The sequence below is a fragment of the Oryx dammah genome, unplaced genomic scaffold (genome assembly GCF_014754425.2).
Source record: "Oryx dammah isolate SB20612 unplaced genomic scaffold, SCBI_Odam_1.1 HiC_scaffold_12, whole genome shotgun sequence".
Classification (NCBI taxonomy): Eukaryota; Metazoa; Chordata; class Mammalia; order Artiodactyla; family Bovidae; genus Oryx; species Oryx dammah.
In genome coordinates this window covers 2,910,821-2,929,538 of record NW_024070196.1, presented here as the reverse complement: position 1 = coordinate 2,929,538, position 18,718 = coordinate 2,910,821, and the positions used below count along the sequence as shown (strand labels likewise).

The following is an 18,718-nucleotide window of genomic DNA, read 5'->3' as shown; positions in this document are numbered from 1 at the left end:
GGGGCTACATCCCAGAAAGGAGGACATCCCTTCCTTCACCAATTTATTTTAGATGTATTAAATTCTGAGTTCCGTTCATTTATTCATTTTTTCGAGAATAATATACATTTACTGTATATCTGCTATTCGCCAGTCCTGCATGCTTATGTTCCTGAGATGGAAAGGCAAATAATGTACAGTCTTATACATTCAGGTCGCTTGCAGTTGGAGAACAAATAGATACATTTGCAGCTAAGAAGTTAAACCATATAAAATTGCCATTTTTGTAGATCAAAATGATTAATGTCTCAATTTCAGTTGGTTTAATCTGATATAAAACAATGGAAAAAATCCCATGAGGTAAGTTCAAAGTACTTTTAGAACACAGAGATTGAAATAGTGTTTCTGCATTACTTTCTGTCATATTTTTTATAAAGTATTCCTTAAAATATCAGATTTAATTCATGTCTAAAAATGAAAGATTCCTCTTAAAAAATAGTAGTTACATCTTTTAGCATAAAAACTTGTATGAATATGTATGTTTATTAGTCTCCTAATAACAAGAACATAATGGTACTTTGACTGGAAATATTTTGTTAAAATAGTATTTAGTGCATAATTGGAAAGTAGCACAATTAATTTCTATATTTTGAAATGTCTGAATTACCAAAATATAAGAGATCCTGGCACTTACACTACTCTTTTGGCACCTCTGGCTCAGGTTTTTTGTTTTTTTTGCCTCGGGTTTTGACAGCAGTGACTGATCTGTAAAGGATTTACTGGAAAAGGTTGGCAAGGGTACTTAGCTTTGTGTATCTTATTTTCTCTCCTTGTCTCCTGAATTTCAAGCAAAATTGCAAAAGCTTGTTTTTAACCAATCTACTTACTGTGAAAGGTGAATAGATTAGTATGACGATCTATCTGAAAGTGACTAATGGGCTTTCTACTTTCAGAACTCATCAATACTCTGACTGCAGATGGTTTTCCTGAAAGTTACAGCTGTAGAAAGAAGATGAGAATTTCCTTAAATACACAGAAATGATTCTGAGCTACACTTATGAAAGTGAGGATGGAAAAAAAGAGTTTTGATCATTCCTGATTCCATCACAGTGTGTTTCTCTTTAATCTCTCTATTTATGAAAGAAATCTACTTTGTTTTTTAAATTAAACTATCCCCAGATTAATAGCCATTTAATTGAATATGTTTCAGCATTTTTGGAATTAAATTTCATAATGTTCCAATAATAAAATAATCATTTTATTTTTTGTCCTTATGCATGATTTTCATGGTCTTAAGTACTTTTAATCAAGTTTCCCCTAAGTCATTGTGTGTGTGTGTGCTATGTATATATGTATGCTTAAGGAGTGTGTGTGAGAGAGAGAGGTAAAAGTGAGGTCCCTTAAGTGTGGCCAGTGCTTCATTTCCTTTGGTTTTGAACCCAGGTCTCCTGAATGGCAAGTAGTCTCCTGCACTGCAGGTGAATGCTTTACCGACTAAGCCACCAGGGAAGCCCTTTCAACTATATTATCAATTAAATAATTCATTTTTCAAGATTAATCAATTTTACTTACAATGTACTTAGCTAAATTTTGCTGGATATATCATTTTTTTGTTAACTGTGTATTAAGGTATAAACGGTATTTTTGAAAAGTAAAACCATTATTCAGGTGAATAATCAAGTGATGTGTTAATATCAACAACATGAATTCATCTCAACCTCATACAGCTTAAATTCATTTAATTTGGCACACTTCTCTGATTTCACTGTGGTTCTTCTATTAAATATAGAAAACATGATCTATCAGTTGGTATTTATTTAATAGTCATGTATTGAGATCTGGGAAAAGAGTATCTGTAAGGTATTTAGACTTTCCATAGCAAGGAATTTATGAAAAATTATGGTCTAATTTAATTATTAAGACTGATTTACTTCTTCATGATTCTTCTATTTTTAATGGACAATTTTATAGTAAAAAAAGGCATTTGGGTAAAATTTTGCTTAGACAAAAGTCAACAAAAAAAAGTATGGAGCATTGAAACCCAAATTGACAAATATACCACGGTATATTTCTCTAAACAGTCAAGTTCATAAACAATAGGGAAAGACTAAGAAACTGTTACCAAAACTGACTAAGGAGATAAGACAACGAAATATAGTGTATCCCAGATCAGACCCTGGAACAGAAAAAAGGGCATTAGTGTAAAAACTGATGAAATCTGAATAAAGCATGGAAGTTAGGTAAGAGTAACTACTAGGATTGGTTTCTTAAGTTTTGACAAACAAGCTTTGGTGATATCAGATGTTTAACATTAAAGGAACTAGGTGATAGAGATAGGGGACTCTCTGTAGTATCTTCTTTTCTGCAAATTAAAAATAATTTGGAAATTTAAAATTTATTAAAATATATGGGTCAAAAAATTAAAGTTTTAAGATTATGTTTCCAAACTTAACCAACATTAGATTCAAATCTCATGCAACAATACCAATCTTAACAGCACAAAGCAATTCAATTTTGTCTTTGTCTCTGGAGCAGTTTCATATATGATCTCATTTGACCCTTCCCATAGCTTTGTGGTATAAAAAGAGCAAATTAGGAAGGAGAACATTTCCAGTACAAGGTCACTTAAATGTTAGGTCATTTTTTTTTTCTAAGTCACACTTTAACTAGTTAGTCATCCCTGGGGATTTGAAAGAGGTCACATTCATTGCAGAGTAGAATCTGCCCTACTCTGTTTATTCAAGAAGGGTCAACATAACGATTTATTCAGGGAGGGTTCCCATCTACCTTGGCTTCCTTCATGCTTTCAAGTTACCAGCAAAAGCAAACCTAGATAAGGACTTGGGAAATGGGGGAGAGGGCCAAGAATACCAGATTTGGGATTTGGAAAAGAAATTTTGAGCCAGTTGTAGACCTGATTAAATGTCATGATCTGAATTTATCTACTTGGGCCTTCAACTATTTCCCAGTGAAACTGAGATTAACAAGAGCTTGAAATTTCACCATCCAGCCTTCCCCAAAGGCTTTCAAACCTGCTACAGAGGCATGCTGTACAAGCCAGCAGTCAACCCTACTATCAGTGCTCAAGATTAGCCATTTGAACCAAAACTTGTATTTACAAGGCTAATCCTTATCTATCTTTAGTTCATTTTCCTTATTAAAGGAAAAATATTAATGCTCTTCTTGAAAGCAGATCATTATTGGAGAGTGGTTATGATTTCGGTACATGGGACCATTACTTGTCTGATAATTCCTTTGTTCCAAAGTAATTTGTGAACTCTGTCTCAAGAATAAGATCATCAAAATTATGTTCTTTGATCATGATGAAATGAACTTAGATATTAATTAAAAATACAATTTTAAAAAGCACAAGCTTTGGGGTCAAATAATATTCACTTTGTAAGACTTAGAATCGAAAGGAGATTAAGAGAAGTTACCAAATACTCAGATTGTAGATAGAGCTTAACAATGCTGAATGGAAAAAGTAGTAAGCACAATAAAGACCTTAGTAGTGCTCCTCAAATTGTGGTAAAGGACCAGCTTCATTAAATTTCTAATGAGTCACAGGCCTATTAGACCATAAAATGCAATAAAAATAATTATTAGTAAAACAAAGTGTAAAAAAGCAAGGATATACAAAATATAGGTCAATTTTTTATTATTAGATTCCAAAGGCATATAATTACATTTGAATAAATATAATCATCACATACAAAATATAGGAGAAACATTTCTACACTAATTCTCAATTTTTTTGCTTATCGTAATGCTGACTTGTAACAAAAAATTCAGGGATCAGCATTCTAAGTCACACTGATTTACAGCACAATGCCATTTATATAATTTTAAATGCATAGCACAAAAGAATATGTACAAATAAAGAAACACACACCAAGTCTATTAGAATGGTTGTTTATTATAAGGAGTAAAGAGAAGAAAAGGAAATTTGAATGAAAGAGACTCAATAAATCAGAGAAACCTGACACAGATGTGTGTGAATGGTGTGCTAGAAGCATGACTAATCCAACTTCAGGGTGCCCAGATGGTGCGGTGGTAAGGAATCTGCCTACCAATGAGGGTTCCATCCCTGGGTTGGGAAGATCCCCTGAAGGAGGAAATGGCAACCCACTCCAGTGTAGTTTTGCCTGGAAAAGTCCATGAACAAAGAAGCCTGGTGGGGTTGCAGTCCACGGCATCGCAGAGTCCAAACACGACTAAGCAACTGAGCACAACTCAATTTCTGCCTCTGGAGAGCACACACACACACACACACACACACTGAAAAGGTATATGAATAGTCTTTCCCACACTCTAGGTCTCTTTATCCTTAGCTTATATTTTCTATTTATTTTAACTGAATTGCAGGCAGATTCCTTACCACTGAGCCATGAGGGAGGCCCATAGAACTTAAGAGGTACATTTAAAACTCTTGACATTGTTCAATAAAGTATTGCTCTTGTCTGCTGATTCAAGAACTCTGCCTTGTAGTTCATGATCTGAAATCATAGTATCGCTGCATCTGTACCAATACCTTCCTTTTTAGAAGCTTCCCTGAGTGTTTTCTTCAAAGTAGATGGCCGTACACATCTGCTTTGTACTTTGCCACCTCCCTGCTTTGCAGTGACCTGAGGTTTGTACGCCTGGAAAGTGAAGGGAAAGCTTGTGGAATCTGTGACTTGAGTTGTGTAGAAAAGTAATCCGTCCCTAGGATGCTACAAACTCTTTGTTTTACCTAAAAGTATATTTTTTTAAAAATTGAGTTATCAAGATAATCCTCTCATTTCTATTGGTGGAGACATAAAATAGAAGAAAACAACAGAAAGGGAAAGACTAGAGATCTCTTCAAGAAAATTAGAGATACGAAGGGAACATTTCATGTAAAGATGGGCAAAATAAAGGACAGAAATGGTATGGACCTAACAGAAGCAGAAGATATTAAGAAGAGGTGGCAAGAATACACAGAAGAACTGTACAAAAAAGATTTTCACGACCCAGATAATCACTCACCTAGAGCCAGACATCCTGGAATGTGAAGTCAAGTGGGCCTTAGAAAGCATCACTACAAACAAAGCTAGTGGAGGTGATGGCATTCCAGTTGAGCTATTTCAAATCCTGAAAGATGATGCTGTGAAAGTGTTGTACTCAATATGCCAGCAAATTTGGAAAAATCAGCAGTGGCCACAGGACTGGAAAAGGTCAGTTTTCATTCCAATCCCAAAGAAAGGCAATGCCAAAGAATGCTCAGACTACCGCACAATTGCACTCATCTCACACACTAGTAAAGTAATGCTTAAAATTCTCCAAGCCAGGCTTCAGCAATGTGTGAACTGTGAACTTCCTGATGTTCAAGCTGGTTTTAGAAAAGGCAGAGGAGCCAGAGATCAAATTGCCAACATCCGCTGGATCATTGAAAAAGCAAGAGAGTTCCAGAGAAACATCTATTTCTGCTTTATTGACTATGCCAAAGCCTTTGACTGTGTGGATCACAAGAAACTGTGGAAAATTCTGAAAGAGATGGGAATACCAGACCACCTGACCTGCCTCTTGAGAAACCTGTATGCAAGTTAGGAAGCAACAGTTAGAACTGGACATGGAACAACAGACTGGTTCCAAATAGGAAAAGGAGTACGTCAAGGCTGTATATTGTCACCCTGCTTATTTAACTTATATGCAGAGTACATCATGAGAAATGCTGGGCTGGAAGAAGCACAAGCTGGAATCAAGATTGCAAGGAGAAATATCAATAACTTCAGATATGCAGATGACACCACCCTTATGGCAGAAAGTAAAGAAGAACTAAAAAGCCTCTTGGTGAAAGTGAAAGAGGAGAGTGAGAAAGTTGGCTTAAAGCTCAACATTTAGCAAATTAAGATCATGGCATCTGGTCCCATCACTTCATGGGAAATAGATGGGGAAACAGTGTCAGATTTTTTTTTTTTTTGGCTCCAAAATCACTGCAGATGGTGATTGCAGCCATGAAATTAAAAGGCACTTACTCCTTGGAAGGAAAGTTATGACCAACTTAGATAGCATATTCAAAAGCAGAGACATGACTTTGCCAACAAAGGTCCATCTAGTCAAGGCTATGGTTTTTCCAGTGGTCATGTATGGATGTGAGAGTTGGACTGTGAATAAAGCTGAGCGCCAAAGAATTGATGCTTTTGAACTGTGGTGTTGTAAAAGACTCTTGAGAGTCCCTTGGACTGCAAGGAGATCCAACCAGTCCATTCTAAAAGAGATCAGTCCTGGGTGTTCTTTGGAAGGAATGATGCTAAAGCTGAAGCTCCAGTACTTTGGCCACCTCATGTGAAGAGCTGACTCATTGGAAAAGGCTCTGATGCTGGGAGGGATTGAGGGCAGAAGGAGAAGGGGACGACAGAGAATGAGATGGCTGGATGGCATCACTGACTCGATGGACATAGGTTTGGGTAAACTCTGAGAGTTGGTGATGGACAGGGAGGCCTGGCGTGCTGCAATTCATGGTGTTGCAAAGAGTCAGACATGGCTGAGCGACTGAAGTGAACTGAATTGAATCCAATTGAGTCTGTAATTATATGTCTTGTTTTATTTCTTAAGCTATGAGTTTGAGCAAGCTTCAGGAGTTGGTGATGGACAGGGAAGCCCACTGCAGTCCATGGGGTTTCAAAGAGTTGAACACGACTGAGTGACTGAACTGAACACTTCGGTGTTCACGGCTGAATATTAATAACCAAACAAGTAAAAAGTTGAAATTCATCTGTTTATCTCTATGTAATTGAATTTTAAATTAACCAGAGAACTATTAATAATTTGTGCTTTTGCTCAGTTACTCAATCTGTCCAGCTCTTTGTGACCCCATGGACTGTAACCCACCAAACTCCTCTGTCCATGAGGATTCTCCAGGCAAGAGTCCTGGAGTGGTTTGCCAATTCCCTCCTCCAGGGGATCTTCCCAACCCAGGGATCAAACCTCCATCTCCTGTGGTTTCTGCACTGGCAAGTAGATTCTTTACTACTGAACCACCTTGGAAACAAAACTAACAATATTTTGTTTGTAAAGACCTGGGCTCCATCCCTGGGCTGGGAAGACCCCCTGGAGGAGGGCATGGCAACTCACTCCAGGATTCTTGCCTGGAGGATCCCCATGGACAGAGGAGTCTGGTGGGCTGCAGTCCATGGGGTCTCAAAGTCAGACACTAAGCACAGCGCATAACAAGACAAACAGTGAAGAAGCATAAAGTGAAGTCGCTCAGTGGCGTCTGACTCTTTGCGAACCCATGAACTGTAGCCCACCAGGCTCCTCCATCCATGAGAATCTCTAGGCAAGATTACTGGAGTGGGTTGCCATTTCCTTCTCCATTGGATCTTCCCAACCCAGGATCAAACCTGGGTGTCCTACATTGTAGGCAGACGTTTTACCATCTGAGCTACCAAGGAAGCCTGTGAAGAGGTATAAAAGAAAGTTAGAAGCCCCTTCCCATCAATCAATCCTGAATTACCCAACATGCAGACCGTGTATGTACTCTGGACACTCCAAAAACAGGGGCTCCAAATGTTTATGAAAAAATGTTATAATTGATATTTTAGGAGAAGCACTGGAAAAGTGATCATAAGAAAATCAGAAACTTTTGGACTTTGTATATTTATTTTGTTTAGTATTTTATTAAATTTTATAGATCAGTTGGAGGAGAACAAATATATACAAATAATGCATGTATGTCAAGACTGCATTCTACTCAAGATGTATATGCATATGTACTTTTACATACTTCTCATTGTAAAGTTGTTTTTCATCTTAAAGTTTCACATATTATTTAGTAAATGCTTCTATGTTCATACAGAGATATTATACTTATGTAATCATTGCATTCATTTTAATCATTGTACTAATAAATCACCTTGCTTGTTCATTTTTCCAATGTTAATATTTTCTAAATTTCCCACTGCTATTAAGTATTTATTTAGTATTTAAATAATTATTTACATTTCTGCATAGAGCTATTTTTCAAAAATAATTTGCTTCAGATAAATCACTGGAGTGATATTGTTATACTAAAACTTATTAATATTCACATAACTGTTCTATGATCAAATAGCTCACCCAAAGGATTTTAATATTCTCAGAGGTAGATTGTATGCATTCTGCATTTAGAGGTGGTTTGGAGCATGATGACCTGGAAACAGGTAAGGTTGGGAGCACGTTGAATACAAGAAGGAGGCAATTGTCATTATCCTGGCAAGAGATATATTTCCCAACTAGAATGCTGGCAGTGAGTATAGAGAAGGAAATGAATATAGTAAATATTCAGGAGGTAGATCTGACAGACTTGATGATGTAGGGAGGGAGGAATAAGGAAGACTTACTCCTGGTTTCTGGAACTTGAGAACTAGATGGAACAGAACAGTATTGGAAGAAAGGAGGATGCTACTATGGCCAGCACAGGGGCTGGTACAATGAAGGCACTCAATAAATAGTTGAAAGAATGCTTCGTGCATACATGAATGAGTGCTACAGACAATGAATCTTGTTACCATTTCCCCAAAGTCTCACAAGTATTTGATTGTGTACCTATAAGTTGACTTACTGTTTATCTCTTCAATAGGATGCTTTTAAAATCAAGATTCATGAAAACAAAGAAGTGAGAGAATTAGGAAAGAAATTGTGAAAGGGAAGGGAATCAAAGGCAATCCTCAGGACTTCAGAACAACCAGATCATCCCCTGCCTAAAATGAGTCACTTTTTATAGCCAACCTTACACCAGCTTATGTAGACGCAGCTATTCCTTACAGAAACTGGAGATTCTTGATCTCTGGCTATTGCAATAATGGCTTCATTCCACTTAATTTGTTCAGCAGTGAGGGGCTGGGCAGATTGCTGCCTGGAGCTATGTGCTCTGAGTTGCAGTTCTCTCTAAGGGCCCACATGTGGCCACAGGAGCCTGGAGCTCAAGCGCTTTGCTGAGAGAATCCCCAGACAGCCTTGTCTCCAGCTGCACTTCAGGTACCATAAACCGTTGTTGTGTGATTGTGACTTGTGTTTATGTTTTTATATCAAACTTTGTCATTTGGGATTCTGTACATTTCTGTATTTGTCTTATAAGCCCTGGAGGGCAAAAGCCATGATTTCTATTTCCTTTGTAATTCCCCAAGAGTCAGGTAATGTTTAGCAAAAAGTGAGGACTAAGCAACTACTGATGATTGCCTAACTGTATTAAATTGAAGGAAAGTGATGGTTTTTAATGGTCAATAAAAGGTACCACATATCTAGTCTTAGGAAACAAAATATTTATTGAAATGGTATGTAGATAAATTATCACCGGCATAAAACTGTTAGTGGAGTTTTCAACATGGGTTCTTTTTACTCTTAAAATGAAGTGAGGTTTTGCAAGTCCATTGTCCCATAGGAAAAATATTATCTTTTTCTTTTCAGATAAAGTTCTTTAAAACAGTAAATCACTTTTGAAATGGTCTTTTATACGTCTCCAGCCTATGATCAAAACAAAAAATACATTAAAAAGATATAATTATCTCCATTAAAAAAGAATAATTAAATAGGAATGATTTAGAGGTAATGAAACATTTGAATTCCTAAAGTCTGCTCCTGTTATATTAGTATATACTAAACAGGTTTTAAAATAATTTAAAAAATCACAAAGACACAATTATGTGTGATCATTAAAATGTACAATATCATAATGAATTTATTATATATTTAGGAAATAAGCTGAAATATTCTCTCATCAAATAGACAAATTTATAATAACTCTGTGTTTAGTAACTTGGAAATACAGTTCAAAGTGAGTTTTAATTGCCATTCAGGGCTAAATATCCTTAAAGAAAGACTTAAAATTAATAAATATGGTAAGAGAAAACAAGAAGAAAAGTTCAGGAAAGTTTCTGCAACTTTGTGGGTTAACAGAATGAACAGCTCAAGGCAAAATGACTTAGTCGTATTCTATTTCAACGTGATGTTCTACTCCGACCTTTTTGGCTCCCCCCAGGTGGTGCTGCTGTCCATCAATGGCAATTCTGTTAAATGGGATTATCTTCATGGTGGTTTTCTTCATGGAATACCACCTGGATTTCCAAGTGGCCCAAATAATGCCATTATCATAACCATTAGGAGTCGATGATTTTGAGTAAGTGCCACCTGAAACAAACCACACATCTGCATATCACCACTCTGGAATCTCCTCCCCTCAGACAGTCCATAAAGAGCTGTCTGTTATGAAGCCCACTGTCATTTACATCAGATTCATAGTGCTATCTACTAACTGAAAATATCCGTAGAGACTCAAATTCTAGATTTACAATTGACATAAACTTATTATTAGACAAACCGTACGTCTGTATTGTGTTTTCTGGCCACACTCTTAGTTCAAATGTATTCACTGCTAACAGGGCTAGAGCCCTGCGTTTCCCTAGTTGGTCTCTCTCCCTAAGCTAAGTCATGCTAGGTTCTGCTATTATGGACCCTCTTCCTGAAAACAGGTTAGAATGGCAGTCATAATTCCTCATCGGTTGGATACAGGTCATCTGAAATCACAATTGTACTGGAAAATATTGGGCTTCCCAGGTGACACAGTGGTAAAGATCCCACCTGCCAATGCAGAAGACGGAAGAGATTTGGGTTTGATCTCTGCATCAGGAAGATCCCCTGGAGGAGGGCATGGCAACCCGCTCCAGTATTCTTTCTTGCCTGGGCACCTTCCTTGAGAATTTTTTTCTAATTACATGGTTTGTTGGTGCTAAGATAAGTTAGGTTTCAAAAACTTATTGTGAAAACCGAAAGGTAAATGTATGTAGTTTTAAGAGGACTCCAAGTCACCTCTTGGCTAGGACAGTGCCCTGAGAAGGTAAGATTGCTCATTTTAATGGGTGAGGACTTCCCCATGCATACCTGTTAGGGTATTCCAATAGTTTGTCAGTAAGTAAAACCAGTGCTCAGAACTACTCCATCCTTAGGGCAAACTATAGCTTGTCCTCCCTCGTGCTAAAATACGTATCTACACTCCTCAGGCTGGATTCTTCTCCAACTTTCATGGACCTGTAGACTTGCCAATATATCTCTGCCCTTCACTTAATTCCTCTAGACACTGCTCACTGATTCTATCTGACACACAGCTCATGGGAAGCTGAGCCAGGCTACTGTGTTAATAGCATAGACATGGCAATGTGAGTCCATCCAGATAATATATAGGGTAAGACTAGAGGAGACACCATAACCCAAAGTATCAACCTGGATGGAAGCATCATGAATATCACTGCAGAGTTTGCAGCAGGTGGATTTCCTATAGAGGGACCAATTCTGGCTTAAAATAAAGAACTATATAGCAAGCTCCCAATATCTTTACTAATTATTTCTTACTTATATTTAATTTTTTAAAAATACAGATCACACACAAATTCATGTATGAAGAAAGAAAGCCATACCTTGATAATAAACTCCATTGAGGTGGCCAGCGTGACATTTGTTCATCCACCAACCAGATCCGTCCTGTTCAGCACAGTTGCCATCAAACTTATCATTGTCATTATCCCAAGTACTGAACTGCATGCCATTATGGGATGTGAAAAACTTGTCACTAGAATCATCGCCAAAATCATAGCCATCAAATGCGTCTCCAGCATCTCCACCGATGAAGTAAGTATATGTCAGGCGGTATTTGTCATTTTCACCTGTCACCTTGAATGAAGCATAATCTGCAGTGCTGCAAAGATGGGAATAGAGATCTTAGACCCTGAGCCTTATAAGTCATCTCAGAAGTTCCTTCTTTCATAGGACAATTGTTAGGAATTTTAAACTTTGCTTCATAAGTCTGAACTGTGGTCACTGAACAAAATTTTTCACAAATCTGGCATGGGATAACAGGTGTGGGAAACAGTCTCAAGGTCATCAGCACCACCCAGGATGGGTCTAGAAGCTTTCAGGACATCCAAGGGAAAACTAAAAACCTCAGCTATCCTGAATGCTTTTTGCCTATAGTATCCTAATATCTAACCCAGATATATGGATGAACCTAATTTCACATTTTCCACTTTTATCTCAGTATGTAGCATGTACACACAGTTCTCATAAACCACATTAATTATCTGAAAGTGAGTGGCCATTAATTAATGCAGCAAGCTGAAAGGAGCTATAGTTTCACTAGTCACTCATACAATCTAGAGGGTTTTTTCTTTCTGAAGGAAATGTGGGAGTGGCAAGGAGAATTTCCTTGAGCATCACATAAAAGGAGTGATTCCTGTGTAGCCCACAAAACATGAACTGTAGGGTCAGAGAGAGATTTTCCCCTGGAAAATAATTGTACATGAAAGCCGGAATTCTATGGAGGGCAGGGAAGAATGGGCCTTGGTGCATAAACAGAGATTTCCAGAAAATATTGAGCTTCCCTGATCTCCAGGACTTAGGAAATGGGGGATGTTCTCATAGGAGAAGGTCTACTGACTACGGTATTATACTTTCTGGTTAAAAATTTTAAAAGGAAAAATATACATTTGGACACAGACTATATTTCATCGTGTCATAGACATAACAAGAGGGTTGGATATTGTTTTCAATTTCAGTGAGGTATACAACACTTAAAGTGCCCAGACAGCTCTGTGCATAGAAGGAACTCCAGCTCACCAAAGGTATCAGCTGATTTCATTGTAAGGTAGCTCCTGGATTTGATTGACTGGATTTGATTCCAAGTCATTAAACACTGAGAAATCTTAAAAAGCTAGATTACTTTCCATCCAGGATAGCAGCTTAAGAAGGTGCGTTATAAAAGGTGAACTACCTGAGTTTAAATCCAATGGATGCAACCTTGGAAAAGTTAATCTGTAAAATGGAATTAATAATAATTCCTGCCTCATGAGCTATTTGGATTTAAGTTATAATTTCATGTGCAACTTATGGTACATAAATGCTCAGGAAATATTAGCTACTGTTTTGTATGATTCCAGGGTAAGTGGATTACACCAAAACACTCAGATCCTGCCTGAATGGGACCTAGCGCCTTGGACTGCCCAAAAGCCAAACTGACTTCTGGGGAACATAGTTGAATGTGCTCTTCACATCTGTCAGACTGTTTTCCCCATTATTCTGCTGAGAGCTAGAAAGTGCCTACTCCAGGGTATCTCTACAACAAAAGTTAGAAGTCCTTCTTGATAGTACCTGGTTCTGCCAGTCCAGTCCTCCAATTGTATTCTTAATACATAAGGGATGGTAGACTGTGTGCTTATCAAATGAATCTTCTCATTTCCCAGCCAAAATTCTGTGTTTCCAGTAGGAGACAGATGTCCAAACCCTTCTTTATATTGAATCCAGTTTTTCTTGAAATCCACACTGCCATCAAGCCTCTAATTACACAATTGCACAGGCAAAAGGAGAGAATGTATTATCAGTGCACATAAGGAAAACATTATAGCCATTTTGTCCAAAATATGGAGGCTATGATTTCATCATTTACCAAGTGACCCTGGGCTAGCTGCCTAAGTTTGCTCACCTGTCTCTTAAATAGGAATAATGATGCTTACTTCTCAGGGTAGTTTCAGGGATTACACCAGAGAATGTAAAAGTACTCTAGAAGAGGGCCTGGCACATGATAAATTGTAATCTAGTAGTAGTTTTAAAAAGACTCCTAGAGAACTTCAGAACATCAGCTTGATGTTGCTGATTCTCGTACTGATGGTTGAAAAGGTCAGCCTATTGCTCAACCTGTGTCTACCAGCTAAGCTCCCATCACTCACTTGCTCTGAGTGCCCCCTGCAGCCTTAGCTGTAACAATGGTCAAAGGTAAGCAGAATGCAAGAGGATTTGCAGTGGATGCCTGGGGCTGGCAAAGGCTACAGAGGGGCCCGGTCATGGAACAGCCTGACCGCATCCTCTGGGGGACACCATCTTCTTGCGATGGGCAGCCCTAGGTCTTGATGTAAATACCGAGAGGTCCCTCTGTCACTATGAGATCGTGATCACGTGCCATTGTGAATCTACTACAGCAGGGCCAGCATAGTAAAGAACCTATCTCAGTACAGAGTGAAATCAGACTATATCCTGACTCTGTTACTTATTAGTCATGTAACCTTGGGCGAGTTATTTAGCCTCGTGTGCCAAGTTTCCTTCTCTGTAAACAGGAATAAGCAGGCCAAAACTACCACAAAGGAAAGTTGTGAGTGTCACTGAATTAATGCTTACAAGGAGCTTGAAAAAGTATCTGGCATATGGCAGAACAATTAGGTGTCTATTAAATACACAGGGTGAGAGAAAAATACCTTCTGAAACACAGTCCATCCATTTCCAGACCCATCAATTTCACAGTAGACTAAGAACTGCTGCTTAGCTTTCAGAGGTCTGATAAAATAAAGTCCACTCTCTCTGGCCCCCTGATTGGCAACGTCTTGGCAATCTGTAAAAGAAGAAATTTTTATGGTGGTTTGAAATCCAGGTAAGATTGTGTCAGCCTTGAAAATTTTAACATGTCAGAAACTATTCATATCCTGAGAAGTATTTTCTTATTTCTCAATCATTATTCCTTTCAAAGCAAATTGTCAGCTACTCAAGAAAAGTCTAAGCAATTAGACTGTTTATATTTAATGGCTAGACACTGTCCAATGTATTTGTATACATTCTAATATATATAATCTCCTTTACTTTTATATCTGCTCTGATGAACTTAATCTCAATATAAACCTTTCACTTACCTCTCCCAGTTACATCATGTATTTTCACTGTATCTTGACAAGGCTCTTGACACTTTTCTTCAAGCTGGCCCACTTTCTCTTTTAGGCTAATGATTTTTTGATTATTTGTGTTATATATTTCTTGCAAAAATCTACAAGCAAAATAGATACCAGATTATTCTTTTCAGATGAATAATGTTGTATAGTCTTTTAAAAATACCACCTTATTTTCTCAAGAATTATTTCCTGACAAATTACTCCATTCTTGGAAAAAGTTTAAAATGATATTAATAAATTGAGGTGAATTAAAATTCTAAGCTTTTTGGAAAAGAAAATAACAAAGCCCTTGCCAATAAACCATATCACTGTAAGTGATCGTTCTGATTTTCGTTTCTGCATAAAAGGCAACAGATAATAAAGTACACAAGTGATGAGCCTGATTAAGACAACATGGTGATTATTCTTAGGACAATATTCTTAGGGAAGGAAAAGCTCTGTTTAGAAACTCACACATGCTGAAGCATTATTTCTTTTCACTTGTGGATTTAACTGAAGATCTGTTTATGGACTTCAGTCTATAACTTACATGGGAAAAGTATCTGAGGTATTATCTTACATAAAACAACAGACATTTTCCCCTTCTTCTTAATGTTTTTGTTTACACAGCTTCAGAAAAAAGCTGGGGAAAGTGAGAAATCCTGCTTTTGTAGTTCCTCACTGGACTACCTGTCCATATTCTGAAATGACAGAGAACTATTATGCACATAGACTCTTGTCTCTGAGGTTCTGGATAGACAAACTATTTGACCACTTTTTCCTCTACTGCACCTTGGACGTTTTCTGCACTATAGTCTCCTTCAGTCTTAATGATGGGCAATAATAATGCAAACCATAATGCCAATAATAATGACAATAATGATAATAATAGTATCCCTCTGATACCAAAAAGGCGATAAATCCCTTCTGGGCCACTTCTCCTCAGCCATCACTTATCTCAATTTCTTATGCTACTTTTAGAATAATTTAGGATAAAAATTGAGGAAGAAACTAAAATTGTGTCTGAGACTCAATGTGCAGGAAGTCCACAAGTTCCTGGGAAGTTGTTATAGAGACATTTTACTTTCAAGAGAAGGGAGGACAACACATGATTGCAGGTTCCATGCAACAGGCAGTTCTACACTGTTTGTCACACAAACTTGTCTCTTAAGGCAGGTTCTTTTTTTTCTGCTCTACCTTTCAATATAATTTACCAAGATCATCCCTATGTCTCTGCTCACAAATTCCTCGCCACCCATTTGTTGACATTTTTATAAACAGAATTTTATGTTCAACACTCAAATGTCCATCAGTTTGAATTTATGTTGTAAGACAAATGGGAGTGAGGACAGTTTGGTAAATATGGCCACAAGGCATTTGAAGATGTCTAAAGCATCTTTCTCCCACATGAGTATTAAAAAGTGATCACAATCCAATACAACTCATATTGCCTACTTCTATCCCTTTCAAGATGGTCAGGCATCACACCAATTAGATACTACAGCTAGAAAAAGATAAAAAGATGACTTCTACCAGAGCTTGGCATACTGAATAAACCCCAGCTCAGTCTTGGAAAGCAAACTCAAACAAAAAAATGCTTACCGAATTGTTGATTCATGGTTTGATATCAGTGTTTCATATTTCATAATTTCTTCCATCATTCTCTTGTAATTCTTGGTAGCACTCTCTATGTTACCTGTAATATGGGATCAGAGATATAAAAATACATAAGCAAATAGAACCACTAAAATAACAGCAAAAGCACTTCATAGATGACTCTCTCAGTCAGTGGCAGTTAGATTCTTACTTGGCTTTGATGGTTCATCAGGGTTATAGCTGATCTTGATTGCTTTGATCAGCTCTGTGGCTTCTGATGTTTTGTTCTCAACCTGATAGAAGATGCCTTCCAAATTTCGTAGATCCTTGTCTACACTGGTTTGGTAATTAGTCAGGAATTCTGCAATTCCACAGGTAGTTGGGCAATAACTACCCTGAAAATACAATAGTGTGATTAAAAATCCTGATAAATAAAAATAAGTAAAACCTAGACTATGTTTTTAAAAAGTCTAAACTGTCAAATGATATTTGCTAAAGAATCTCTTATAAGGACTAAAAATTCCTCTGCCCAAGTCCCGTTCAAACACAGAGAGAAACATAAAAGCGACTTACAAATCTTTCATCTAAGATGCAGCAATTGTCTCGGGTAGCAACGTACTAGAGGAGGAAAAGAGAGAAATCTCACTTGCTTAGCAGATATTTTCTTATTTTTAAGCTTTCCATGTACAACATACGTTTTGTAAACAGCACACTTACTGCCAGGCATGCTGAAGAAAGCAATGAAAGAATGTAGAAGATTACACTCGTAGGGTGCGAGGACCAACTCATGGTGTCGGCGGGCCCGGGGCTCCGAGCCTGGAAGGTCAGACCTGTGACTCTCAGGGCTTCAGCTGTCCCTTTATTTAAGCTCCAAGGACGGCAGGACCGCCAGTGGCTGAAGCCGATCACGGGGCCTTCTTACCAGAAGGGCGGAACGTCTTTCCCGTCTCTTCCTCATCCTGGCCCCGGACCAATGTTCAGTCAGGTTCCTAGGTTCTGCACACGGGTCTAAGCTCCTCCTTGCTGGCCCAGCTCAATGCTCGTCCTGGGAAGCCAACTGTCTGCAAAAGCTAGTGAAGCAGTGACCGTCGCTAGGAGGAGGGAGAGGGCCCGGGAGGCAGCGTGATGCAACCACTTCCAGGACAGAGAGAGCAAACACGCACACCGCTGACCTCGGCCAGGACAAACTGCCCCTGCCTTCAGATGCAGCCTGGTACCATAACCCAAATACCCCGAATTACCGCAAGTCAATTCTGAGACGGGGGGATGAAGGAACACCAGTATTTTTAACCTGTGGCAATGGCAGGTGGAAACTTTGCCTTCCACCAGGTCTCAATATGTCACTATTATCAGGAATGAATGCCTGACCCACTGCTTTGGCCATTTTCCTTTTTCACAAATTGAAATATGATGAATATATAACATTATATTAGTTTCAACTGTACAAAATAATAATTTGATATTCTATATATTACAAAATGATCATCACAATATAGTTAGCATTGGTCAGCACACATAGTTGCACAAAACTTTTTTTTCTTGCAATGAGAACTTTTAAGACCTACCCTCTTAGCAATTTTCAAATATGTAATACAGTACTCTTAACCATAATCACCATGCTGTACATTACATCCCCAGGACTTACTTACTTTAAAGCTTGAAGTCTGCATCTTTTGACACCCTTTATTCAGCTGTTGATTATTTTCATAGACTCTCAGTTTGCAGTGGGCTTTTTTTTTTTTCCCAGATGGTTGCCTGAGGACACATGCCCCCTTCATTTATTTTATTTTGTTAACCATTTAAAAATGTTTATTTATTCACTGGCTGCTCTGGGTCTTTTCTGCAGCTGCAGGGAGCGGGGGCTACTCTTGAGTTGCGGGACATGGGCTTCTCATCTGGGTGGCTTCTCTTGTGGAGCACAGGCTCTAGGGCACAAAGGATTCAGTAGTTGCGGTGCATGGGCTTGGTAGTTGCAGTCCCCAGGCTCTAGAGCACAGGCTCAGTAGTTGTGGAGCACAGGCTTAGTTGCTCCGAAGCATGTGGGATCTTCCTGACCAAGAATAGAATCTATGTCTCCTGCACTGGCAGGTGGATTCTTTACCACCGATCACCAGGGAAACCCATTTTTTTTTTGAAGTATAATTTACAATGTTGTGTTAGTTTCAGGAGTACAGCAAAGTGATTCAGTTATATAGATATATATATAATTTAAAAATAATTCAAAAGTGTATCTATGTATGTATGCATGTTCAGATTCTTTTCCATTATAGGTTGATAGAAGATATTGAATATAGCTCCCTGTCCTGTACTATAAACCTTTGTTGGTTATCTATTTTATAAATAGTAGTGTGTACATATTAGTCCCAAACTCCTAATTTACTTCTCTCCCTCCTCCATCCCCTTTAGAAACCATAAATTTGTTTTCTGTATTTGTGAATCTATTTTTGTTTTGTGGATAAGTTCAT

The 18,718-nt window shown here is 38.0% G+C and overlaps 1 protein-coding gene across 2 annotated transcripts; it reads right to left on the bottom strand.

Moving 5' to 3' along the window:
* Positions 1–9,222: 9,222 nt before the first annotated feature.
* On the bottom strand, positions 9,223–17,092 carry FGG (fibrinogen gamma chain). 2 transcript variants are annotated; one of them, XM_040251344.1, is made up of 10 exons: positions 16,971–17,087; positions 16,827–16,871; positions 16,465–16,648; positions 16,260–16,353; positions 14,643–14,773; positions 14,214–14,347; positions 13,117–13,301; positions 11,391–11,668; positions 9,941–10,107; positions 9,223–9,444 (listed from the first exon to the last, which is right to left on the bottom strand). In XM_040251344.1, exons 1-10 carry the CDS (start codon positions 17,040–17,042, stop codon positions 9,430–9,432), a joined length of 1,305 nt encoding a protein of 434 aa, XP_040107278.1. In that variant the 5' UTR covers positions 17,043–17,087; the 3' UTR covers positions 9,223–9,429. The 2 variants fall into 2 exon arrangements, with proteins under 2 accessions (XP_040107278.1, XP_040107277.1); XM_040251343.1 differs by having other exon boundaries at positions 9,223–10,107; positions 16,971–17,092.
* Between the last annotated feature and the right edge of the window lie 1,626 nt (positions 17,093–18,718).